Source organism: Conger conger, chromosome 18, assembly GCF_963514075.1.
Source record: "Conger conger chromosome 18, fConCon1.1, whole genome shotgun sequence".
In the NCBI taxonomy this organism is placed as follows: Eukaryota; Metazoa; Chordata; class Actinopteri; order Anguilliformes; family Congridae; genus Conger; species Conger conger.
In genome coordinates this window covers 15,355,342-15,381,098 of record NC_083777.1, presented here as the reverse complement: position 1 = coordinate 15,381,098, position 25,757 = coordinate 15,355,342, and the positions used below count along the sequence as shown (strand labels likewise).

The window sequence follows — 25,757 nt, the reverse complement described above, 5'->3', positions numbered from 1 at the left end:
CGTGCAGCTCGACCGGCAGGTGCTCATAGAGAGGGAACGATAAGGAGACCAGAGCTGGCAGACTGGAGTGGTCTAGCTGGATAGTAGGGAGTGATTAAGGATTGTATATAAGGTGGGGCAGTCCTCTTAGCAGGCTGAAATGCCAACACTAGGGCCTTGAATCGGATGCGTGCGGCAATAGGAAGCCAGTGGAGGCCAATGAGGAGCGGGGTGACATGAGCCGACCTGGGCTGACTGGTGATCAGGCGGGCTGCAGCATTCTGGACCAGCTGGAGGGGCTTGATGGCACAAGCTGGGAGACCGGCTAGGAGGGAGTTACAGTAATCCAGGCGGGAAATGACGAGCGCCTGGACTAGGAGCTGGGTGGCTTTCTCTGCCAGGAGATGACGGATACGGCGTATATTGTAGAGAAAGAACTTGCAGGTTCTGGCAGTGGAGGATACTTGTGGAGCCAGGGTGAGGCAGTTATCAAGAGTCACCCCAAGATTCTTTGCCGTACGGGAGGAGGAAACTAAAAAGTCCTCAACAGTGAGTGAGAGGTCGATTGTCGGAGAGGACTCAGCAGGGATGTAGAGAAGCTCAGTTTTGGCAAGGTTAAGCTTCAGGTGGTGGGAAGTCATTCACGCAGAGATATCAGCCAAGCAGGCAGAGATCTGTGTGGTGACCTGGGTATCAGGGGGGAAGGAAATAAAGAGTTGGGTGTCATCGGCGTAAGAGTGATAAGAAAAGCCATAGGAAGAGATAACAGAACCAAGAGACATGGTGTATAGCGAGAAGAGGAGAGGACCAAGAACTGAGCCCTGCGGGACTCCAGTTTGTAGGGGGTGAGGGTCAGAGACTCTGAGCCCCTCCAAGTCACCTGGTAAGAACGACCAGAGAGGTAGGAGGAAAACCAAGGGAAACCAAACCTCTAGCCTATCCACTTAGAGGTTAACGTGTTGTGTGCTCAGAGATGCTCTTCTGCATACCAAATGGTCAATGGTAAATGGTAAATGGTTGGCATTTATATTGCTCCTTTATCCAAAGCACTGTACAATTGATGCTTCTCATTCACCCATTCATACACGCACTCACACACCAACGGCGATTGGCTGCCATGCAAGGCGCCGACCAGCTCCTCAGGAGCATTTGGGGGTGAGGTGTCTTGCTCAGGGACACTTCGACACAGCCCAGGCGGGCGATCAAACCGGCAACCCTCCGACTACCAGACTACTGCTCTTACTGCCTGAGCCATGTCGCATACCACTGTTGTAATGTGTGGTTATTTGCGTTACTGTCACCTTCCTGTCAGCTTTGACCAGTCTGGCCATTCTCCTCTGACGTCTCTCATGAACAAGGCATTTCTGTCTGCAAACTCTAGAGACTAGTGTGCCTGAAAATCTGAGGAGATCAGCAGTTTCTGAGACACTCAAACCACCCTGTCTGCCACCAACAATCATTCCATGGTCAAAGTCACTGAGATCACATTTTTTATCCATTCTGATGGGATGAGACTCCCTGTCTCTAAGATGCTGGCAGGCAGCGATGTTACATTACATTACATTACAGGCATTACAGCCAGAGCGATGTACAGTTGATTAGACTAAGCAGGAGACAGTCCTCCCCTGGAGCAATGCAGGGTTTAGGGCCTTGTTCAAGGGCCCAACGGCTGTTATTGTGGCTACCTTGCGGGGTCCCAGTCATGTACCTTAACCACTACGCCACTGTTGGCGGCACTTCTTCTCCTCTCCTAAGAGAAAGGGGAGTTTATTTTTATCTGGCAGATGGGTGTGTCTGATTACTTTTGGGAAAGTACATATTTCGATTTTTCACATTTTGTGAGAAAATGCAGCTCTGTCTCGACTTCATTGAGTTGGCAGTGTCTGCACAGCCTTTCCTCCTTGGGAAGCCATGTTTGGCGATGTCAGCATGGCCAGGCTGACATCTCACTAAGCCCATACTTCGTCAAAGTAGTTCTTAATCTTTGATTTCAGTCACAGTGATGCAGTCCTGAAGCTTTAAGGGGTGATTAGTGAACTGAGCCTCAGGACCAGCTGTGTGAGAGGACTCTTTCCTTTGCTCAGCTCTTGGCATTGCAGGGCTTTGTAATGGCAAGAGTTGGAGTTACTATTTTGTAGATGTTTCCAAAATTTGATTTCCCTCTTTTATATTTTGATTAATAATGGATATTGGCCTAATTCTGCCCTGCATGCATTGTTTGTGAGAGATTCTTTACAAAACTCTGCATGCAGGGTTTCAATTTGGTCTTTGTCCCATTGGTCAAAATCTTGCTTTGCTTTGCTTACTTTGCTTTGCTCTCTCTCTTTCTCACTCTTTCTCTCTGTCTCTCTCTGTCTCTGCCTCTCTCTGCCTCTCTCTGCCACTCTCTGTCTCTCTTTGTCTCTCTCTCTCTGCCTCTCTCTGTCACTCTCTGCCTCTCTCTGCCTCTCTCTGCCTCCATCTGCCTCTCTCTGCCTCTCTCTGCCTCTCTCTCTCTCTCTCTCTCTCTCTCTCTCTCTCTCTCTCTCTCTCTCTCTCTTCTCTCTTTCTCTCTCCCTGGGTGGAGGCCCTATGGCCTGAGTAAACCTTAGTGCGTGTGCACATGTGTGATATCATGTGAAAAGCTGCTAGCTGAGGGGAGGGCAGGCATACCCCAGGAGGCCTGCACAAAGGGACATTATTGTGAGCGGATTTGGGGGTGCCAGGGGGACAGGATGCAGCCGGGGGGTGGGGGGTGTTAGGGTAATGGGGTTCTATTCTCAGTAGCAACAGGAAGCGTGGGGAGGCGAGGATCATGTAAAGATGGGGCCGCCCAACTGGGCAGCTTGTCATTACCTTTTCAGATCAAGGTGAACTGTATGTACTTTTCATAATAACCTGGAGCCGGTCTGCAATACTTTAATTACACACTGTGTTTGTGTGTGCACGTGTGTCTGCGTCTGCGTGTGTTTGTGTGCGTCATCGACGAGGGAGGTGAATAAGCTGAACTGAATGCGTGAAGGACTAGAGCCTGTTGGCATGGCAGCTATTCTTCCGCTGTGTTGTGAAAAAGCCTTTTGCTTTGGTGACGGTCACTGCTGCTTGACGCTCTCGCGCAAACATTCGCGGTCCTCGAGCCTGTCTCTGCCTCTGCATGTTTCAGGGCCTAATCCTCTTCTCCCTCATTCAAAGGATAGTGTTCCCATACCCTGTCAACAAACCGGCTGAAAAAAGGAAAAAACAGATCTGGGCACTTCCCCTGTAGCCTGATACACCGTGGGGAAGGTGCACTGTTTATTTCTATTCATTTGCCCGTTGGTTTCGCTCACATAGATTACCCCCACCGATGATGAACTCCCACAGCCATGTTGTGCTGGTGAGAGGATTGTTCTGATTTAACACGCGGTGTTCTCAGAGTATTTTCCCCGTGTTACGGCGGATTAAAATAATATAAAAATTAAAAATTAAAATAATATAATCTGTAAACTGCCCAGATGTACAGCTGTGTGATCAGTTAATAAATCCAGGGAAATTAAGATGGTGGCTCAGATATCTGCTCAGAACGCAGGTAGCTTGGTAGCTATTGCTGTACATAGCTAGATTCCTGTGTAAAGGCTAGTGATATAGGTAGCTAGTAACTTCACTAACAGCATATGCATCAACGGAGAGGTTCACATCTGCAGCAGCTAGCTGACACAAAACCTAGCTAATTCTTCCTAATGTTAGATACTTTACTTTAAAACATAACTATTTGAAATAGAAAGTTACTTAATTTAATGAATGCATTATTAGTTAAATTATTATTATTTAACTGCATTAAACTACATTGTTCTGTGTTTTGTGATTTTCATTGTTTATCCGAGGTCAAAATGCACAATCGTTGCAGAGCACTTTGTATTCAAAAGACATCACCTCGCAGAGGCTAGTTTTATTGGCTCACTGCGGTGTGGTGACCTCATTCCGTTGCTTGACTGGTGTGAGGTTGTCTCATTGTGTCATCTGGTTGCCACCGAGGAAAGCTCACCCTATTGGCCCACCGGTGTGAGCCGGACTATTTTAATTGTCGGTTGGGGTGAGGCAAACGTTTGCTATGCGCTCTCCTCTCTCCTGCAGAGCTGATAGGAAGGAGGGGAGGCCGCCCCCCCTTAACCAGCTGCCTGGTTCTGCAGAGTCTGCTTCAACACCTCTGCTTAGTAACAGACCCATCGCTTCCAGTCTCAAGCGTTCCCTCAACCGCTTATGACGCAAATGGAGCCACTGCCAAGACTTAATGGATCCTTTTATGTTCTCATTTCCCCCAAAGTCTTTCATTTACTTGACTGTGTTATTAATACATCCCCCCCCCCCCCCCCCCACCCGCCCCTACCCACCACCACCTTCTGCTCCCCACCTTTCACCGGTGTGATCTGAGGAGGTTATTGCTTATTTACCATAATTGAAAAGGGGACTTCTGAGACTGTAAAATTTAATGAAGGCATGGTGGGGTTGTCTGTCAGAAGAAGTAAACAAGTCTCTATGAGTGCAAGGCTTTCCCTCAGGTGTCAATTATGAGCCGTCACTGGGTCTTATCAGATGTGAAATTAGCACCCTGTGCAAATAGAACTGAGCCATACGTTTAGACAAGTACACTTGTTTACTTGTTTGATGTGCCTGAGCTCATGACAGACTGGATCTGTCAAAATCTCTTTTGGAAAGGTGTCTGCTTTTTTAAAAACCCTGCACGCATAAAAAAAAAACTTCAGAGTCAAGTTTTGCTCGAGGAATTTCACCGTGCAGTCTCACCTTTTGAACCGATCTCAGATCAGCGCTTTGAACGTAGCATAGCCTGCTGCTCGGAGCAGTTATATAATATTGTTTATTTTCTTAGCCGATAAGAAGTACAGACAAGAAGTTTGTCTGAAGTACCAGGAATGAGCTGCCTCTCTCTATGCAGCTGCCTGCATTACTAGTAGGAAGTGATGTTTTGTTATTTTTCTGGAAGATGGTGTTTAAAATGACAGGAAAATGTGTGTGTTCCCCTTGGGCTGCTCTCAGGTATGTGACGGCACACACTGACACGGAGGAGGAGGACGAGGAGGAGCAGGGCGAAGGCGGGGGAGACGCGGTTCAGCCGAGCGACGTCGGCGAGGAGAAGGATGACCTCACGCTGCTGCTGGACCAGGCAGACTGCCTGAACAAGGGCTCCGAGTGCCAGAAGAGGGAGGGGCTCCAGGTGCTGCTGGGAAAGAAGGAGGAGGTAGGGCAGAGAGGACCGCGTTACCCATGACCCCTTCGTTTGACCCGGAAGCAGTCGGTGGTGTGAAGTTTCAGCATTGTGCCGGGGGCGGTCGTTCACGGTGTGGCCTGCTGTTTGTGTGCAGTTTGGGCTGAATACGTCCTTTCTCTGGCGCCTGATGCGGGCCTACGTGGACGCACACGACATGGCCACCGATGTCGGTGACAAGAAGAGCCACGCGGAGGCTGGTAAGCCACGCCCCGTCAGACCTCACACAGACCGTGCACAGACCTCGCACAGACCGTTCACAGACCGTGCACAGACCACACACAGACCACGCACAGACCGTGCACAGACCGTGCACAGACCACACACAGACCGTGCACAGACCGTGCACAGACCACACACAGACCACGCACAGACCGTTCACAGACCGTGCACAGACCACACACGGACCACGCACAGACCGTGCACAGACCACACACGGACCACGCACAGACCGTGCACAGACCACACACAGACCGTGCATAAAAACCACGCGCAGACCACGCACACTGACCCTGTAGGCCCCGTTACCTGCGACCGGCACTAATCCCTGTTTCACACTGCCTCTTGGGCTGTGCCTGAAGGCCATGCTCTGAGCACTGATACTGCAGTCTCACAGGTCATGTGACCGCCCGTAGCTATTACACCTACACAGGTTCCCTTCTGCTCCACTCTCCCCCAGAACCCATGGCTGTCATCCCCCCATATCTGTTCTTCCCTGGGGGCATTGAGTCCCATCTCCCTGCATCCAAAATACATTCTGTAAATGGTGCTTGTGAATAACGGCCAGGACTATCCCTAGCCCTATTTTCCAAGGAAAGGAACCTGGTACACCCAAAGCTTAGATTATTCCAAGGGTGGGTAGAATTATCTAGATTGAAGCACATTTAAAAGTCATCCAAATGCCAAGCCTCACATTTTTGTCTGTGTCACTGTAAAAAAAAACATTTTTGCTGAATCATGTTTTAATGGAACAAATGTAGATGACACACGTGTTTAGTATAAAACTAATCCTTCAGGTTCCTGCTTTGACAATTTGTTTTGTATGGACTTGATGTACCTTTAACCTTTGTGTGTGTGTGTGTGTGTGTGTGTGTGTGTGTGTGTGTGCGCGTGCGCGTGTGTGCATGGGTGTGTTTCCCCCACAGGTAAGATGGTGGGTGCGGAGGCCATCACGTTGAACCCTATGTGTGCAGAGAGCCATCAGTGGTGAGTCCATCTCAGGTTCTGACCTTTGAACTTCAGTGTCCCTTGAGGCACATCTGAGTTCATCTTTTGAATGTAAAAGCTGGGGGTTAAACTGTTCAATGCAGTGGTGCCAGTTTACCTGAAATTTCTTGTGACTCTATAGCCAAAGGTAGCAGTGCATGCTAGATCTGGTCCTCAACACCCAGTGGTCCAGAAGCACACAGGCCTCTTTTCTGAGACTCTCTGACCCCCCGTTTCTCTGTACAATATGTTTGCAAAAGAACAGCACATTCTAGAGAAAACCATTCCATGTTTCTGTTTTAGACTTTATTTTTAACATAAATGATTTACTAATGCTGAACATGTGTAGTCAAATGCAGAAACACGCTGTTGCATGATTTAATAATGAATCCTTGTCTTTTTCACCTCTGAGTTTCTTTCATGTCGATGTCATGCGTGATGTGGGTTTCTGTCTGACATGCCATTATTGCATTGTTATTATTTAAAGGAAAAAAGACTCTATTTTAGTTCCCTAATGTAAGTCACCCTGTCAGTGTTCCAGTGGTGTGTCTGGCATCGTTCCCAGATGCGCGCACGCACACACAGACGCAAACGCACGCACACACACAGGCGCGGACACGCAAATGCGTGTAAGTGTAAACACGCACAGGGGCAAAGGGTAAACGCAGGCTAATGTTACAGCGTTCAGCTCACACACACTCTATAGGAACTGTGTGTGTTACAGTGTTCAGCTCACACTCTATAGGAACTGTGTGTGTTACAGTGTTCAGCTCACACTCTATAGGAACTGTGTGTGTTACAGTGTTCAGCTCACACTCTATAGGAACTGTGTGTGTTACAGTGTTCAGCTCACACTCTATAGGAACTGTGTGTGTTACAGTGTTCAGCTCACACTCTATAGGAACTGTGTGTGTTACAGTGTTCAGCTCACACTCTGTGGGATGTGTGTGTTACAGTGTTCAGCTCACACTCTGTGGGATGTGTGTGTTACAGTGTTCAGCTCACACACTGCAGGATGTGTGTGTTACAGTGTTCAGCTCACACACTCTGTGGGATGTGTGTGTTACAGTGTTCAGCTCACACACTGCAGGATGTGTGTGTTACAGTGTTCAGCTCACACACTCTGTGGGATGTGTGTGTTACAGTGTTCAGCTCACACACTGCAGGATGTGTGTGTTACAGTGTTCAACTCACACACTGCAGGATGTGTGTGTTACAGTGTTCAGCTCACACACTGCAGGATGTGTGTGTTACAGTGTTCAGCTCACACACTGCAGGATGTGTGTGTTACAGTGTTCAGCTCACACACTGCAGGATGTGTGTGTTACAGTGTTCAGCTCACACTCTGCAGGATGTGTGTGTTACAGTGTTCAGCTCACACACTGCAGGATGTGTGTGTTACAGTGTTCAACTCGCACTCTGTGGGATGTGTGTGTTACAGTGTTCAGCTCACACATTGCAGGATGTGTGTGTTACAGTGTTCAGCTCACACACTGCAGGATGTGTGTGTTACAGTGTTCAGCTCACACTCTGCAGGATGTGTGTGTTACAGTGTTCAGCTCACACTCTGTGGGATGTGTGTGTTACAGTGTTCAGCTCACACACTGCAGGATGTGTGTGTTACAGTGTTCAGCTCACACTCTGTGGGATGTGTGTGTTACAGTGTTCAGCTCACACACTCTGCAGGATGTGTGTGTTACAGCGTTCAGCTCACACACTGCAGGATGTGTGTGTTACAGTGTTCAGCTCACACACTCTGCAGGATGTGTGTGTTATAGTGTTCAGCTCACACACACTGCAGGATGTGTGTGTGTAAGAGTGTTTAGCTCACACACTCTACAGAACGTATGTGTGTGTTACAGTGTTCAGCTCACACACACTCTACAGAACGTATGTGTGTGTTACAGTGTTCAGCTCACACACACTCTACAGGACGTATGTGTGTGTTACAGTGTTCAGCTCACACACATTCTACAGGAAGTGCCTGTTGTTAAGAGCTGTCTCTGATTGTTTCTCATCTGACAGCGTGCTCCAGCCGGTTGGTCCTGTTACTGGGTTTCTCTCCAGTTCCTCGAGAGCTAAAGTGCCCGGTTAAAAAAAAAAAGAACAAAGAATCCTTGAAAGAAACCCTTCATCTGCCCCGCTTATTAATAATAATGATACATTTTATTAAAGCATTAAAGGTACAATAGATGGGACTTCTAACGATCAAGAGAGGAATCGCAGCAACAAACACCCTCAAACCACAACACTGTTTATCCCTGCCCTTCTCTGTGAACATGCTGACTTTGAAAAGGACTATAAACATAGGCAGAGGTTGAATCAACATGTCAGTGAGCCTTTTTCAATGATAGGAAGGGATTTACAATGGTCTTGTAACAATGTTTTAACAAAAAAATCTCACCTATTGTACTTCTAAAGCATTTTCAAAAAATGTTATTCGGTCTTTTTACTCTGGACTCTTTGAGCACTTCAAGTGCTATGTTTGGTTATCAGTCAGTGAGAGAACCATAACAAAGTATCATGTCAGAATGCCAAGCATTTACCACTGTCTTTTACCTTGAATATCCAATCGCAGCCTAATTTCAAGGGTCAGGTGATGTCCGGTGTGGTTTGGAAATTGGTTTATAGAGCGTGTTTGGTGTGTCCGCCCAAGTGTTGTTTCTGGGTTTATCTTGAACTTCTTAATGCCATATGAGCTTTTGATGAATTTCAGACCCTTGCAGGATATTATGTAATGTGTGTGGTTGCACGTGTGTGTGTGTGTGTGTGTGTGTGTGTGTGTGTGTGTGTCAGGGCATGGTTCACGCAGTGGAGACTGTGCCGTTTTGAGCAGAGCGGGCGTGTGTGTGTGTGTGTGTCTGTCAGGGCATGGTTCACGCAGTGGAGACTGTGCCGTTTTGAGCAGAGCGGGCGTGTGTGTGTGTGTGTGTGTGTGTCAGGGCATGGTTCACGCAGTGGAGACTGCTGGTTCGAGCAGAGCGGGGGTGTGTGCGCGGTTAAGGGCTGGGCTTCACGGTAGAAGAGTCCGGTCGTTTGGTTCTGGTCTGTCCTGAACAGGCATCTGGTCTGCAGGGCTATGGGAGGAGACCGTTCATTAGCTGACCATCGTCTCCAAGGGGGGGCGGAGCACACTTCAAACAGACAATTCCTCCCTTGGCTTTAGTGACAGGAAGGGGGGGGCGGGGGGCAAGCCTGCAGAGTGTCAAAAGGGTCTGATTGTGCCCGGGGCCCTACCACAGCTTCCTGCACTGCTGATATGAGCGCATGCCTTCCTCCCACCATGACGCAGCCAGGGCCCTGACTGACCCTCCCCCCCCTCGGCCATGCAACCGCCAATCACATTGTGCCCTGCTGGTATGGTTCATACTGCAGAACTGCACCCTGCTTTTTAAAAATATACTCCATTCATACAACCAAAGATTCAGGCCTCTCCCTATGGGGTCGGCCACAGTCTTCCATATTGGCCCGGAACCTTCCGGTTACGGACTCACAGGCTTGACCACTGCACCCTGCATTATGACCGAATCGCCATTTTAATCTATTAAATTATGCGCATAACGCCTTTGGGATCACTACCTACACTGAGTAACTGGTCCTTTAGTCCAATTCCAAATGCGGAACTGGTGAACACGCTGCGGGCCCAGAAGTCGTCGGCTGTGAGCCCACACGCTGTTTTACTTTGCGAGCTGGCAGCGCTCTGCGCTCTGCTTCCCTGCCTGTCGAGAGCATCCGTTGGTCCTCTCTTCTGCGCCTATAGCTTTCACGTAAATAAGCGTGATTGAGCCGGCACACCAAATGTTCCTCTTGGAACCACAATAAAGGCGATGGTGAAACCTGACCCGGGCGTGATTAATGCTGCAGTCGGGCTTCCTTCTCCCTCTCCCGCACGCTCCGTTCTCTATCGCGGGGCCCGTTGCGTAACCCTCCCCGCCCCGGCTGAGGGACGTCTTTATCAGGAACACCTGGAGCGCAGGTCTCTCCGCCGGGGCCCGACCCCCTCTCGCATGCGAGGCCCCCTGATAGCATCTCGGGCCCCTGAGGAATGTGAGCCAGCAGGGACTCCCACAGATAGCCTGACGGCCACATGTAAGTAACACGCGTGATTAATGGCTTGTTGCTGCGCGTGTTGTTGTTGAGTAGAGATGATATTGTGTTGCTGCATCCGGGTGGGTGAGGGAACGGGGGGACGGCGGTGAAAATTGGGGTGGCGTGGGAGGAGGGGGTGAACAAAGTGGATTTTTTGGTGGTGGATGTGTGCGACTGTTTTGCAGTGCGGATTGCGCTCTGTTTAACGCAGGATGGTGCCAGGACGATGTTCAGGACTGTGTGTGTGTGTGTGTGTGTGCTTGCTTGCTTGTGTGTGTGTGTGTGTGTGTGTGTACGTTTTGGGAACGTTTCTTTTCTATCGTGCCTTTCATCTCATGATTATAAGGTGCTTTGCAGTGAAGTGGGGAACATTTGCCTCCATCCATGTGTAACACCCACCTGCTGCTATTTTGCACCAGAACACAATTCAGCACACCATACAGGCAGTAGAGTAGCACAGGGTGGACTGGTCTGCTCTGACTGTAATGCGATGTACCACGGTGACCAAGCCAATCAGTCTCCGGAGATATCTGGTGGGGAAGCTGGGAAAGGGGGCGGAGGGATGGTGTTTGATTGACGGGGTGAAGACGCACGCCCCGTTACTGTGTGGGAACACTGTTCAGCTTGGTTTCTCATTTCTGCTTCAGGCCTTCAGTAGCTTGCCATGTCCTGATTTCACAGCTTAATGCGATACTATGACGCTATCATTTATGATATATGAGTGCGAAAAAAATCATAAAATCGTCAGAAAAGGTCTTGAAGGATCTGACATAACAACTCTTTTTTTTAATGTCAGGTAGTAAAACAATGTTTATATTGAGTCACAGGTATTTTTGTTGATATTGCCGTTGCTGGCTTGGAGCCCGAAAAGGCATTGTTGGCCATGTTGGATTTCACAGTGCTGCTTTCAAGAAAACATTTCCACTTGATCATATTTCAGGGTAGTATTTCATATAACGGGAAGGTTATTGGCACTTTCTACATGCTATTCCCTGGCTCCCTTCGGCCTCCTCTCTAGGTGTCTGCCTAACGTAGTGTAATGTGTAACTTAGGATTCCTGCTACTGTGCTGTTATTTAGGCTAACATTTATATATATATATATATATATATATTTATCCATTTTAGGCAGTAAGTGGATGTTTAGGTTTTTAGAGTTTCATGCACTGTAACCACTTTGGTTCGAACACTGCCCTCCTGGTTACTCAGATCTTGACTCATTGTTGGATACTGGTATTGTCCATTGGTCACATACTATGATATTTAACCAAATATAGGATGACATCCTGGTAGTTTTAGCATACTATTTTACGCAACTATGGATTCGGATGTAGTATTTTGACATAGTAAATAGTAAGTTAGTATGCGATTTTGGAAGCAGCCACTGTCATGTCTAGTGTGAAGAGAAACAGGAAGAAGCTGAATGAGTCAGGAAGTGAAGAGGCAGTAAAGAGCCTGTTTGATTGATGATCGCCACGCTGGGACTTTGTGTAAATAATGACTCGCAGGCCTAAAATCTTTTCACTTTGAGTCCACAAAACAATTACAGCCTCAGGGGGCGTGAGAGTTCAGTGCAGGAGATCACTCGGCGTTTTCACAATAAATCTTCCGAAATGAAATGGGTGACACCCTCTACAGACCACATTGCCATGCGTGTTTGACACTCTGGTACATGGAGGCATAGTAGAACTGGTTCTACTGTATATCATGGGTGTACCTGTTTGTGAGACAAGCTATTCAGTGCAATATAGACTAAAGTAATAGTGTCAAGGATCTGTAAATCAAAAAAGGGACATTTTCTTTTTTTCTGAGAGCATCTGAAAGAAACTCCTTTCTGAAACCTCAGACTCTAGATGCTCTCATCTCATCTCCAGCAAACGTTGCCTCCCTCCCTCCCTCCCTCTCCAAACGAAAATCACCAGTGTGTCTCCGTGTATCGAGACGCCTTTTGATGTAGCAGGGCAGAGAGCTTCACAATGTCACAGAACTGTGAGCGGAGAGTGTGATCGCTACAGCAAACACCGTCGCTCTTTAACCCTTTTAAAGCTCTCCTCTGTGAAACTGGCGACTGAAGATTACTTAAGTTCTCATTCCTTTCTACCAGATCATGTACCCAGTGTGGTTTTCTTTTAAACTCTCCTCCAACATTCTTTGACAGACTGTAAAATTTAAGAGCTGGTTAGTTGGCCGAGGGCGGGTTAGCACCGGGTGTTACTCTGAGGATCTTTAGTTCGTTTGTCACGTGAGGGCGTTTAGCCTTGCAGCTTTCCAGCGTCCGTTGAGCTTTGCCACTGAAGGACAGGTACGCTGTGCTTGATTTGGTGCTTTAGGGTGTGCCCACTTTCGTTTCGGTTGGAATCTCCGCACACGGTTCTGTACGCTGGAGGAATGAAATGGCAAGAAGGCAAGCGTGAGATGAGTTATGAGAATCAGTGTTATGAAGGCATGGTTAACCCCTGCGTCCTCTGGGTGATTGATTGAACTGCTTCTCCAGAACTCACGCCCCATTGTGGTTCTGAATGAATGCGGTTTAATAGGAGTGTGGATAGGTTTGAGTGTGGATAGGGTTTAGGAGAGAATAGGGTTGAGTGGATAGGGTTTAGGAGATAATAGGGTTGAGTGGATAGGGTTTAGGAGAGAATAGGGTTGAGTGGATAGGGTTGAGGAGAGAATAGGGTTGAGTGGATAGGGTTTAGGAGAGAATAGGGTTGAGTGGATAGGGTTGAGGAGAGAATAGGGTTGAGTGTGAATAGGGCTAAGGAGAGAATAGGGTTGAGTGTGAATAGGGTTGAATGTGAATTGGGCTGAGGAGTGTTAGTGTGCCAGTAGGGGGCAGTATTCATTGTAAAGCGGGCAGAAACTGATGCCCCAGTGCAGTGAGAGGATACTTTGCTGGGGGCGGGCCACTAGAAATTCCACAATGAACTTCTCGGTATCAGGTCACGATGTCTTCTCTGAAAATGCAGCTGACCACTCCTCTGTGACCTTCTGACTGCCCCAGGGAGTGAACTAGAGAGAGTGTGTGTGTTACCGTGTGTCTACATGGATACAGTTGGCTCTGGAAGACTGCAGGTTTGATTTCAGATCTGAAGGGGGTGTTAATCTGTATGCTTACTCTCTGATCCTCATGTCCTGTCCCACACTGATTTTAGCCGTCCTTGAATTATCCACAAATACCTGACTAAGGGTCAATGTGACCCCATCCCCAAATATTAAGGGGATAGATTTCTCATCGGATGGGTCAATGTGAATCAACATGAAAAGGAATGAAAGGGAGATAAAGTCTATAGCCTGACTGTGTCACCATCCTTTTAGTTTCTGTGAGAAAGAATATTATATTAACGGGCACTTCCACACAGATATTTAAATTAGTTCAGTTCTTTGGGATCCCCAGTAAAGTAGCCCTTGTTGAAGTAAATTGGCCCCAGATTATGGAGGATAATCTGTTCCTGTCCTGGAGGAAGCCATTTTCTGTTGGAGAATGCTGATGTGTTCTGGAAAGCATGATTGTAGGCGGAGTACTTGTATTTATTTATGGATTTGTTTTGTGTCCTCGCTAATTGTGCTTTGTAATGCAAGGCTCCAGGATGCCTGACGTTACCTTGGAAACCGCTCACCAATTGCACCATTGAAGAGCTCCTGGCAATGGCAGTTAATCTTTAATCTCAAGTTTTGGTCTTGTACATGAACTCTGGTGTGCATTCACACACACTGAAATGAAAGTCCACCTCCCCTTTTTGCATAACAATGCTTGGCCTCAGCAGAGTCCTCTCTCTTTAGAAAAAAAAGTACGACTTTTTTGAAGTTTTGAATCCCTGCCAAACGTTTGACTCTTAACCCTCTTTGTGTTTGGCTAATCGGGTGAGGATTTGGGCAGGGATACGCACTGACCCGAAAGGACGACCCGATAGAACATTACGCAATGCGTTAGCTGGTTGTCATGCTCCCAATTCACTCCCATTCATTTTTTGGACCTTGTGAAAGTTAATCATTTTAATGCACAAATTAAAAACAGAGAACAATGGATCCATAAAAGAGAGCACTGAGCTCAAACGTTTATCTGTTTATTTTGATATCTGAGCTATTATGTTTTGCCTTATTAAAGAAAATGCCATTTTATTAAACTAAGTGATATATCATTTCACAGAATAACACATTAACATGGGTATTTTCTATTCAGCCTGTGATTAAAATGAATCCAACTATTACTTGCTGTATTTCTACACAATAGCCAATCCGATTTTAGTTCTGGATTTTATAGCGAAACTAAACCTGAAAACAGCCAGCTCAAAAAAAATGATTCCTGGCATCAAGAAGAATATATTGCATTGATCTAATTTGCTCCATAGGATGTCAGGGTTTGGCAGTATAAACACACAGGAGTGCGGTGAAGGACTTCCATCACTAAGCGGAGGCCTGTTGTGGAGAGTTTTTTCAATAAAGAGGACGAGGTAGAATCTTCCAGAATATTAGACTTTATTTTAAATCCGGGGTCAGCCGGGGCCACTCCGCAGAGGGACCCCCTAAAGGATTCCATCACTACGCGGAGACCTTACGTGAATACGCATCCAGTGAATAAACAACCCGGATAGGGTCTGAAGTACTTTCTGAGTTTGTTTTCACCAGTGCTTGTGCCAAAGAGGCGAATGGCAGGACTCCCTGGCACAGCACGGGCCAGGCAATCATCTCTCAGCCCTGGGGCCCGTACCGGGACCTCGGGGTCCACGGCCAGCGATCCAGGAACAGCCAAATACCTGCTGGAACTGAATACAGTACTTCCAGGGAAGAGAATTCCTGAAGAGACCACATGAATGCCGCGCGGTCCCAGTCAGGGCCTGCTCCGGCTGGGATGAGGATCCGAGCCGTGATTATGAGCCGCCCTGGAATGCATGTCCATTGTTTTTAAGCTTGTCTCCCTTGATTTATCGCTCCTCGTGACGTCAAATAAGATATACAGGCCTGCTGTACAAATTGCATACTTCTTTTATTAGCTGTTGTAGCTGTAGAGAGAGGTATGTCTTCTTGGAGTTGCCCCACGCTGGGTTTTTAACCACCTTCTTATGTGCAGCTGCAAATGCGCTCGATAATATTAACATTCTTTGTTTTCTATGCAGGCCTCTTTGCATTTTAGTCAGCGTGGGCAACTTGGCATCTGGGGTTCTCTGTTCGGTGGTGTTTCCTGTGTGAGCTGCGTTATTGTGCAACCAAGTTTGGTTGGTTGACAGGTTCCTTCAGCCTCTCTCTGAGTGAGCGAGTCGGACCAGGCAGTCTTTTCCGGTTCTTTCCGCGGTGTCGGATCTGTCTTTGGTGTTTCCTGGGTCCCGCCTCTCTCGCCCAACAGAGAGGCCGTTGTGTCGTCCGGGAAGCGGCGAGCATCAACCGAGGCCCTCAACAAAGACAGGAGGAAAAGCCAACAGAGGAGTTCTGTCTTCCAGGAACTAGAGTCCCCAGACAACGGCACCTCAGTCCCAGCCTTTTCAAATAGCCTTCCTGTAAGGCTAGTGCGTGTCACTTTGGGTTTTCCCCCTTTCTTACGGACCCAGGTTACATTGCATTACATTCCAAGGCATTTAGCTGGCGCTCTTATATACAGTGACGTACAACGTACGAACAAAGGTTAGTCCTGTGTTGTTTTTATTTTATTATTGCTCACAGTGAAACCAGTGCTGGAACACAAATCAGCCACCATCTTCCCATCTGAAAATGAGTTCAGAGTCAGAAGGAATTGTGCAGGAAGTGAGGTGCTGATGATTTGCTGTGCTGTACTTCAGCTCGCTGAAGTATTGATAAGGGGCACTGTCAGAATCCAAAAATAGAAAAATGGTCTGCTTTTGTTTTGTGTACGCGGTTTTTCTTGTGCGTTCATGAGGGTAGGGTGAATATAACGTGCCACCATCACGCTGTCCAGGGCCTGTGCTGTCAGCTGCCTCTACCCCTCACTCTGCAGCTGAACTGCGCAGACGGGGCACGGGGGAATACTCTTCACACAGCGAAGAGCCGTTCTCCCACCTGTCTGTGCGCTCAGGACCGCCAGCCTTTTTCCACTCAGCACAGTGTCATCTGCATGTGTCTTACACGCTCAGGGGAAAAGTCAAGCTGACACTCATTAAGCCACTAAATGCATTATTATTTACATTTCTTTGTTTCGTTTTACACTGGATTTGTGTGTGTTCATCCAAGTGAAAAGGAGATACCAGATTGTTAGCATATGCTGCCAAATGAAGCTTTGACAGCATAACCACTATGCCCCTCTTATTCCCCTAATACACACGCACACACAAGAACGCTCGCATGCACGCACACACTCATGAGAACGCTTGCGCACACACACACACACACTCATGAGAACGCTCGCACATACACACACACACACACACACACACACACACCCTTTCCCCTGCCATAATGACCTTTTCACCCCGCGATCTCTGTATAAAAGGTGTTTGTGCCCCTCTGCCGTTTGACACAGAGTACCAGCAGGATTAGCGTCTGTGAGGAGAAGAGCGCTTTGATCAGCCCGCGCCTCCTCTCTTACAGCGGGCATCACTCAACAGCAGCGACGGCCTCACGCTGAGCGCCTCTTTAAAACGCCTCGCACAAATCAGATTCATTACTGCGAGCTGGCACGACGCTAAAGCAGCCATGTTAAATTATTACACAAAGAGGAAGTGTGTTGGGACACATGAAGGGTGAGGGCGGAGATCTGTGGAGACTGCGACTCCACACTGCGCCCTGTAGCTCCGACCTGTGACCTCTGCCCTTTGACCCGTGCTCCACGGCGCGCCCTGTGTTCCCGGAGGTTAGCATCACACAACAGGCCGTTTGTGCGTTTTCAGACCGAGCGGCAGAGTGACTCCTCGGTGCTCGTTTGTCACCGGCTCACGCGGTTGTTGTTATTGATTGATGTCAGTTTCTCTTTCGGTGGGATAATTCAGTCTGTTCACATTTCAGCACTTCGCACAGGCTCGAAATTCACACATGCGTCCCACAAGCTTGTTTGAAGCACATACACACAGACACGGAGTTTCCTGTCAGTGCATTAGCCCATGTGTTGTACAGGCCGTGGCCAGTGCTGTTCTGATAGTGTGTGCCAAAGTGTTTGTGTTACGCAATGTCTCCCATTCATATTCTCCACAGAACAATGCCCGTGAGTGAACTTAAACCTGGCTTTAAATGGAATCCTCCACCTCGTCCTGATTTTCTTTTTCTCTCTTCCTCTCCCAGCTTAAACATGGCTTTTATGTTATCCTTATACCTCATTTGTTTTCTCTGTCCTTCCCCCTCCCTCCTTCTCTCCCTCCCTCCCTCTCTCTCTCCCTCCCTCCCTCCATCTGTATTGCAGGTATGCCATATTATGTGGGCTCATGTCGGAGTACGAGAGCGTGCAGAATAAGATAAAGAATGGCTATCTCTTCAAGGTGTGCGTTTTGTCAGTTTGATTGGCAGTGCAGGTAAGGCGGGGTTTTCCCAGCACACTTAGGGCCCGGGGCAGCTCCCCGGCCTTTTGTTACACAACCTCCTCAAAAAGGATGAATCGTCTCGAAACGTCAACAGTGCCAAATGAGCGCCCTGCTCCTCCATGTCGGAAGACCTTGTTTGTAAGAGGCGCACGCTGGTATGGCTCCAGTAGCCCCTCTGTAAAACACAACACATCGCTTGTTTCTGACACACGACAGCACACCTGCAAACAAAGCCAGTGAGGGCGGCTTTGCCCACGGCTACAGAATTGCGATATTAATAATCGAAGCGCGATTGGTCCTGCCTTTGCCTTTCCGTGAGTGAACAGGCAGTTCATCCTCTGTACAGGCTACATTTTAGCGCTTTAGCCCGGTCAGTGGAACTGAAATTGAGGGGTTGAGGGTTTTTTACCTGAGTCACTGGGGGATTGGAGGGCTGTCGCTGTGCCAGTGGGCAGTGGGCAGTGTAGCATGTGCATCAGGGCCAAAGGCACCGCAGTGCGCTGCTGCACAAAGCGTTTGTCTCACCTGTCAGATATCTCTGAACCTCCTGTTCACCTGCGCAGCACTGTGACAGAACTATGAGGAGAGGGAAGGAAAGTGGGTCATTATTATGAAAGTGTGTGTGTGTAGAGATGCTTGTGAAATAGCTGTGGGTATTGAGAGACGGGGTGGAACGGGTCAGAGAGTAGCAGACGTCTTGTGGCGGACAGTAACACCCCCCCCTCTCTTATTTATCTTCTTCAGGATCATCTGGACAGAGCCATCGAGCTGAAGCCCCAGGACCCCCTCTCTTACTACCTCCTGGGCCGCTGGTGCTACGCTGTGAGTGACAGGGCCGAGCGCTAAGCGCTAACCTTTACGACAGCTCCTTTAATAAGCGCTCACACAGCCTCGTACCCGTGTCTCCCAGCCACAGCTCAGCCAAGCCCACAACAACCATCAACACAGCAACAGTCTGACCTACATTCATTCAGCACACTTAACTCTTCACTCACAATCTGGCCAGCATACTCTCAAATCAAGATCCACTCATTAACTGCAAAGAAAAGTTGGTAACATTTGCATTTATGGTGAAGGTCGATTGAAAGCAGGCTTTTGATAATAAATAGTTTTCATTGAAATAGCAGAGTGGCTTACACCCCTTATTGTGTTTTCCCTTTATATGGATGTGCAAGTCTGCGGGTTAAGTTACTTTGCTTAAGGGTGAGCAGTTCTGCCCAACATTAGATTTTAAGCTGCAGACTCTGAGTGATTAGCCCAGTTCTCTAACCACTAAGAGAGAGAAATTAGTCAGAGCAGCAGTGTGGAGCAGTAGTCAGAGCAGCAATGTGGAGTAGTGATTAGAGCAGCAATGTGGAGCAGTGATCAGTGTGGAGCAGTGGTCAGAGCAGCAGTGTGGAGCAGTGGTCAGAGCAGCAATGTGGAGCAGTGATTAGAGCAGCAATGTGGAGCAGTGATCAGTGTGGAGCAGTGGTCAGAGCAGCAGTGTGGGGCAGTGTTCAGAGCAGCAGTGGAGCAGTGGTCATTTGTGGTCAATATTTGTGTCTCTGTGTTGCATGCAGGTCGCTCAGCTGTCATGGCTGGAGAGGAAAGTTGCTACTACCCTGTTTGGAGAACCACCAAGCGCCAGCGTCCATGACGCTCTGAGGAACTTCCTGAAGGTACTGCCGTGCTCTGCCTGACAGGACAGTCTCAAACACACAGACACGTATGAATTATTATCTGTTCTACTGTGTGCCAGTATCCTGGAATACTGTGTGCCTGCAACATATTGAGTTATTAGCACCGCAGGCTTTTAGCCTTCTGTACTCTTGGGCTCAGTGTGGAGTGTGTTTTCCTTCTCTTCAGCTCTAAGCCATGAGCATGGTTATGCATGGCCGGCCTGTTGTGCGCACGCAAAAGCGCGTGTGTGTGCATCTGTTTTCGCGTACGTACCGTCATTCCTCTCTCAGCGCACACCTGGATACGGTGACCTTCTGGATCCTGGGGTCATCCGTCCAGATGTTCCTCCCTGGCAGCTGAGCTCTGTGCCCGGCTGTGTGCCAGCCACCGGGCTTGAAAGCAAACCCCGGCTATTTACAGAGGGTTCAGACTTTGTTCTCCCAGCCTACCTGTTTATATAGAGGAATTAGATCGTTCCTGGCCAGGATTCCCATGCAAGACTTTTGCTCACAACTCGTATGTTTTACCCATCAATTTTATTTAAGTGGTTTGTGTTGTGACTTGTTGCTCCTTGCCTGAGGACTTTGAAAAAAGGCTGTCTAGCTTCAGAAAACACGTTCCGGTGACTTGTCCAACATCTGCACCCAGGGCTGGGTCTGAAATTAGCGGCACACACTTCTGTTTATGCTGTCCCTCTATGAGCTGTAGCTTAATGAGCCACACTGTCAAAGTCCAGCGTGTTTGGACCAAGGTGCCCTGTGGTAACCGAGGTTGCCTTTTGATGCAGTCTTTCACAGTTTGATGAGATTTGTGATCACTAAAATCATAACCCCAAGTTGCCAAATCTAACTTGTGAAAAAAGTCTAATGCATTTATTTATAAGTAGTTTTATTTATTTATTTATTTATTTTCATTTTTGCTGAAGCTAAAATTACCACTTTGGTGATTTACGTGATTTACGCTGAACGAAATTGAAATGATAAGGAAATAAAAATGTATGCAGCCAGTCTCTGGGCAAAAAAATACATGCTTAAATATGTTGCGAACCGTGAAGCCTCTTTCCTCCTATTGGTGCAAAGTGTTAACAAGCACTGAGTATTTAGAATGCTTGTAATTAGTAGCTGGACTCAGTGTGCTGTGGGGGTCTGTGCTGTGGGGGAATAGCAGAACCCCCTCTGGGGGTCTCGTTGACAGGCGAGGAGGCTGTGTTTGTGGCCTGCAGGCTGCCGATGGCTTGCAGGCTGCTGTGTTAACCCTCACTGCCTCTCTTCCCCACGTTTCAGCTGTTACCTGCTGGGGGGGCCTGGTCTGGGGTCAGTTACAGTGTTAAGGGGGTCTGTAGGGGCAGCTGGTGTGCTTGTGTAATGTTTCATTGTCCTGTCATTATTCCTGCTACTGTACTGAGCAGCCTATGGCTTACCCTCCCTGTGCTGCCTCCTGTTTAAAGCGCACGCTGTGCAACATTGCACGTCCACCACAGAGGTCATGAGGAATTCATGTGTGTGTGTATGTGTGAGTGTGTGTGTGCATGTATATGTGTATGTATGTGTGTATATGTGTGTGTGTGTTTGTATGTTTATGTGTGTATGTTTATGTGTGTGTATATATATATGTGTGTGTGTGTGTATGTATGTGTGTGTGTGTATGCGTATGTATATTTGTGTGTATATGTGTGAGTGTGTATGTATGTATATGTGTGTGTGTGTTTGTATGTTTATGTGTGTATGTTTATGTGTGTGTATATATATATATATATATATGTGTGTGTGTATGTGTGTATATATGTGTGTGTATGTATATGTGTATGTGTGTGTGTGTATGCGTATGTATATTTGTGTGTATATGTGTGAGTGTGTATGTATGTATGTGTGTGTGAGTGTTTGTGTGTCCGTGTCCATGCGTGCGTGTGGGGATTTGCTCTCTCATGCTAATCTGGCATAGCGTTCCTCTGGTCCTGGCAGCTCTGCACACCTGCCGCTGCGCCCAGAGCCCAGGGAAAGCCCCCGCCAGTCCCATTCCCTTCAGCGCTCTGTCAAACGGAAATGAAGAAACAGGGTTTCCTTTGTTATGGGTCTTTACGGTCCGTCCACAGTCTCTTCTGCTCATTTGAGTTTGTGTTTGTGTTTGTGTTTGTGTCCTCCAGGTAGAGGAAATCCAGCCAAAATATTCCAAATGCAACTACGTGTTTTTAGCCAAGGTAAGGGGGACCTTCCACTTTCACTTGCGTCAGCCGAGTTTGTTTCCTGCGTGGGCACAAACCCACTCCCACCTGACACTTATACTTTAACGCATGCAACATACTGTTACTGTCCATCGCAACATGAAATTCGCATGTGAAAGTCACCCTACAAAGTGAACAACTCTGTTTGTTGGTTCCTTGTTTAAGGCTTGTGGTCTGGTCTCTCCTCAGTGTTACAAAGACTTGGGTGAGAGAAGGCAGGCCTTGGAAATGTGCAACGCGGCATCGTCCATGAGCACCGTCTCTAAAGAGGTGAGTAACAGCTCTCACTCCTGGAAGCCCGAAGGGACCGAACGTGGAACCCAGGCTTACTCCTCTGATGGGTCAGGGGGTGAAGGCCTAATTTCGACCAGAATTAAGGCCTAACCCTGATCCAAACATTAGCTCAGTCGTTGGCACAATAGTGGTCGGGCAGAACACTTGGTTGCCGTCCTAAAACGAGACCAGCCAGGTAAATGCCTGTAAAACCGTCGACGCAGTTGACTTTTGGGTTCGGTTACACTTGGCCTACATCTAGCTGCAGGCGTGGATCTGGATCCCAGGCCCCGCTGTTGGTGGGCTGCTGGCCTGGCCTGTGAGCTGTAGTCCTGGACATACTGCTACAGCGGTGGCCCCGTAGCCCCAGTCCATATTCCAGGAACACAGCTGCCGCAGTGCCGAGCGCTGATTCACACTGCTGATTGTGAAATGACTGTAATTAAGCGTGCAACAGCGCTGGATCCTGCTGCTGTTGTTGAGAGAAGCAGGTGAGACAAACGGACAAGTCTGAGCTTGACGTGTGTGGGGGATTTCCTGGCTTCTGTGGGGGAATGCTGGCACTGTGCTGCAGTCTTTTGGACAGCACACGGGGCATTCTGCGGCAGACTTCAGGGCACTACACTCAGGGCAGTGTGCTGCAGTCTTTTTGACAATACCCTGAGGGCGGTGTGCTGTAGTTATCAGAGCAAGAGCACTAGTGTAGTGTGCTGTGATCATTAGGGCACTATACTCAGTGTAGTGTGCTGTGGTCATTAGGGCACTATACTCAGTGTAGTGTGCTGTGATCATTAGGGCACTATACTCAGTGTAGTGTGCTGTGATCATTAGGGCACTATACTCAGTGTAGTGTGCTGTGATCATTAGGGCACTATACTCAGTGTAGTGTGCTGTGATCATTAGGGCACTATACTCAGTGTAGTGTGCTGTGATCATTAGGGCACTATACTCAGTGTAGTGTGCTGTGATCATTAGGGCACTAGATTCAGAGCAGTGTGCTTTAGTCATTAGGATACAGTACTGCACTCTCACCCCCTCATCTCTCTCTCTCTTTCTTTTTCTTTCTGTTTCTCTCTCAGGATGAGGAGGCGCAGAATGAGCTGAACTCTCTCCTTCCGTCGCTTAGTGCATGAGGACACGTCTCCCCTCCGCCAGCCTTCCCGGGACCTCTACTGAACACTACACTTTATCTTTTTTAGAATATTATCCTTTTTTTTTTTTTAACAGTTTAAGAGTGGGCCCTTCAGGAGGCTGTGTGCAGGACTGGACAGTGCAGGGTAGTGAATGTAGGATGGACACAGCCGTATCCTCTAAGATCTGTTATGTCTGGGAGAAATGCCCCTGCGCTTCTCCGGTGTCACAAGCACGGTTGTGCCAGTTCTGCCAGACTGCACTCCGTCAGCTCTTCGGGCTGGGAACTGGAGCCATCGCCTGTTCCCATTTACAGCTCCCACAAAAGGCAGGAGGAGAGAAAGAGCCGGGGAGAGATTGGCCCTGGACCATCTCACGTCTGCGTTATCTCCAAATCCTGGGACAATGGCATCCTGTTTCTGGTTCTGCTCCCCAGAGCATCGTAAAGGAGGTCGTGGGTTCCTGCCGGCTGGAGCGAAACCTTCCGTCTCATCGGCTGCCACCACTGTCATTTGAAGTTTTTTTTTAAAGCTTGTTTGTTTTTCGGAAGAGTCCAATTTGGCTGTTGGACGACCTTCTGAGGGACATTCTAGGTCTGTTGGGTACTTAAGATCGGTCGGTGACAGTTTCCAGTTCCCGGTGTCCCCATATAAAGCCTGGTCGATGTGTGTTTTGTGACTGAGGCGAGCACTAAGGGGGAGTTTGTTGCTCAAGTCCTCAGCTTGTTACAGGCAGGAATTCTGACCTATCACAAGGAGGGGTTTTTCTCCTCCTCCCACCCTGATCGGCAGGGAACCGCTGAGGACCCGCCCTTTAACATCTATGACAAAAGTCAAACATCAGCAGCCTATACCGTATAGAAATAAAGACCAGAGGCGCTGATATTCGCCCCTACTGGGTTTACTTTTAACAGACGATTATGTTTCCTGGATTTCAGGCATGAAGCAAATAGAAGTAGCTGTGTCGTGCAGATTTTTATTAATATTTTTTAATATTTTAAATTAGGGTTTTAGGGCAATCATGTCAGTGAAATTTGACGTAACTTTACACTTAACATCTGTCTGTTGAATTGTGTTACAAGGGGAATGGGTGGTATTAATTTGATTGCTGTTTTGTTATTATTGTTTGCACTATCCTGTAAATCACTCTTATAGAGACCAATTACTTTACTGTTTCGAAATACAATAGGTGAAATACTTGAAGGTTGGAAAATGGAATGTTCATGAATGTACACAGTTTTGGTATTTTTAGTGGTACGCATACTCATGTAAATGAAATTGTAAATTACAAAGTAATTATAGCTCAAAACTTTATATCTTCAAAACCAAACATTTTCTTTAAAAAGCATCCATGCTGCAATAAAGCCTATATTGCACAACTACTGACTGTGAATGTATGTGTGTTTATGTGTGCATGCCAGTGAATGGCTGGCATTTATATAACGCCTTTATCCAAAGCGATGTATAATTGATGCTTATCATTCACTCATTCATACACACACTCGCACACCAACGGCGATAGGCTGCCATGCAAGTGACCAACCAGCTCATCAGGAGCAATTGGGGGTTAGGTCTCTTGCTCAGGGACACTTTGACACACCCAAGACGGATCAACACGGCAACCCTCCGACTGCCAGACGACTGCTCACTGGCTGGGCCAATGTCGCCTCACATTCATGTCATGTTGGCAGTAATCATAACAATAAATGCACACACTTTCTCTGTCGATTCTAAAGTGAAATACTGAACCTCATTTTGTTCTGTTTATTTCCCAATTTATTTTGTTGGTCGGACTCCAAATGTGAGAAGCGCCAGGTGTTTTGAGCAGGCCGTTGCTTGACGGTTAAATGTGAAATATGCATTGTTGGTTATCAGTCCGCAGTGGTGGATTAGTGGTGTCAGAGCCATGCTGGAGTCTGTCAGGTGTTCTTGATATTATTCGGACTTTGCAGCCTGTGGTTTTGGAACCACATGTGGGTCTTAAGTGGGCTTGAGGTGAGATGTGAGACGTGAGATAAATATGGAAAACCACACGCGATTTCTCCCTTACAAATATTTGTAAATTCAAACAATACACTGCAGTGTTGGCATTAGGGGTGGACAATAATATTGGGGTCATATCGGTAACAGCTGAAAAAGAAGAAGACGTAGCGGCCGATTAAGCTAAGATTCTTGCTGATCAGATGACACAACATGCGTGTGACTGGGCTGCTGGAAGCCTCAGCCTCTCTGTCATCGTCTGGCCTCCCCTGCATACTGCTGCCCGCCTCCATGTTCCCGACAACCTGGACTCACGGCCTGACCTCAGAGGGTGAATGTGCTCCTGCCGGGAGGGGACGGGGTGGAACCAGGGTCGATTTTTAACCTGACCCCCCACCCCCTCCTCCCTCCCTGCAGTTAGCCTTTTGTTTTGGCATGCTCCACGCTGGGAGTATGCCTGGATGCGGCGAGGAGATGGAACTCCTGCAGCACCTCCTTTGCGTTCCTCCACCCCCCC

The 25,757-nt window shown here is 47.9% G+C and overlaps 1 protein-coding gene across 2 annotated transcripts in view; it reads left to right on the top strand.

The window, feature by feature from the left end:
* The window catches only part of LOC133118621 (regulator of microtubule dynamics protein 2), a 34,760-nt gene extending 10,121 nt beyond the window's left edge, over positions 1 to 24,639 (top strand). For both annotated transcript variants that reach the window (XM_061228738.1, XM_061228740.1), the window contains exons 3-11: positions 4,993 to 5,194; positions 5,319 to 5,421; positions 6,367 to 6,427; positions 17,857 to 17,932; positions 18,719 to 18,796; positions 19,537 to 19,635; positions 21,780 to 21,833; positions 22,047 to 22,127; positions 23,210 to 24,639. In XM_061228738.1, the coding sequence (XP_061084722.1) occupies positions 4,993 to 5,194; positions 5,319 to 5,421; positions 6,367 to 6,427; positions 17,857 to 17,932; positions 18,719 to 18,796; positions 19,537 to 19,635; positions 21,780 to 21,833; positions 22,047 to 22,127; positions 23,210 to 23,263 (808 nt within the window). In that variant the 3' untranslated portion in view covers positions 23,264 to 24,639. The remainder of the gene's footprint in view (positions 1 to 4,992; positions 5,195 to 5,318; positions 5,422 to 6,366; positions 6,428 to 17,856; positions 17,933 to 18,718; positions 18,797 to 19,536; positions 19,636 to 21,779; positions 21,834 to 22,046; positions 22,128 to 23,209) is intronic.
* Positions 24,640 to 25,757: the final 1,118 nt, after the last annotated feature.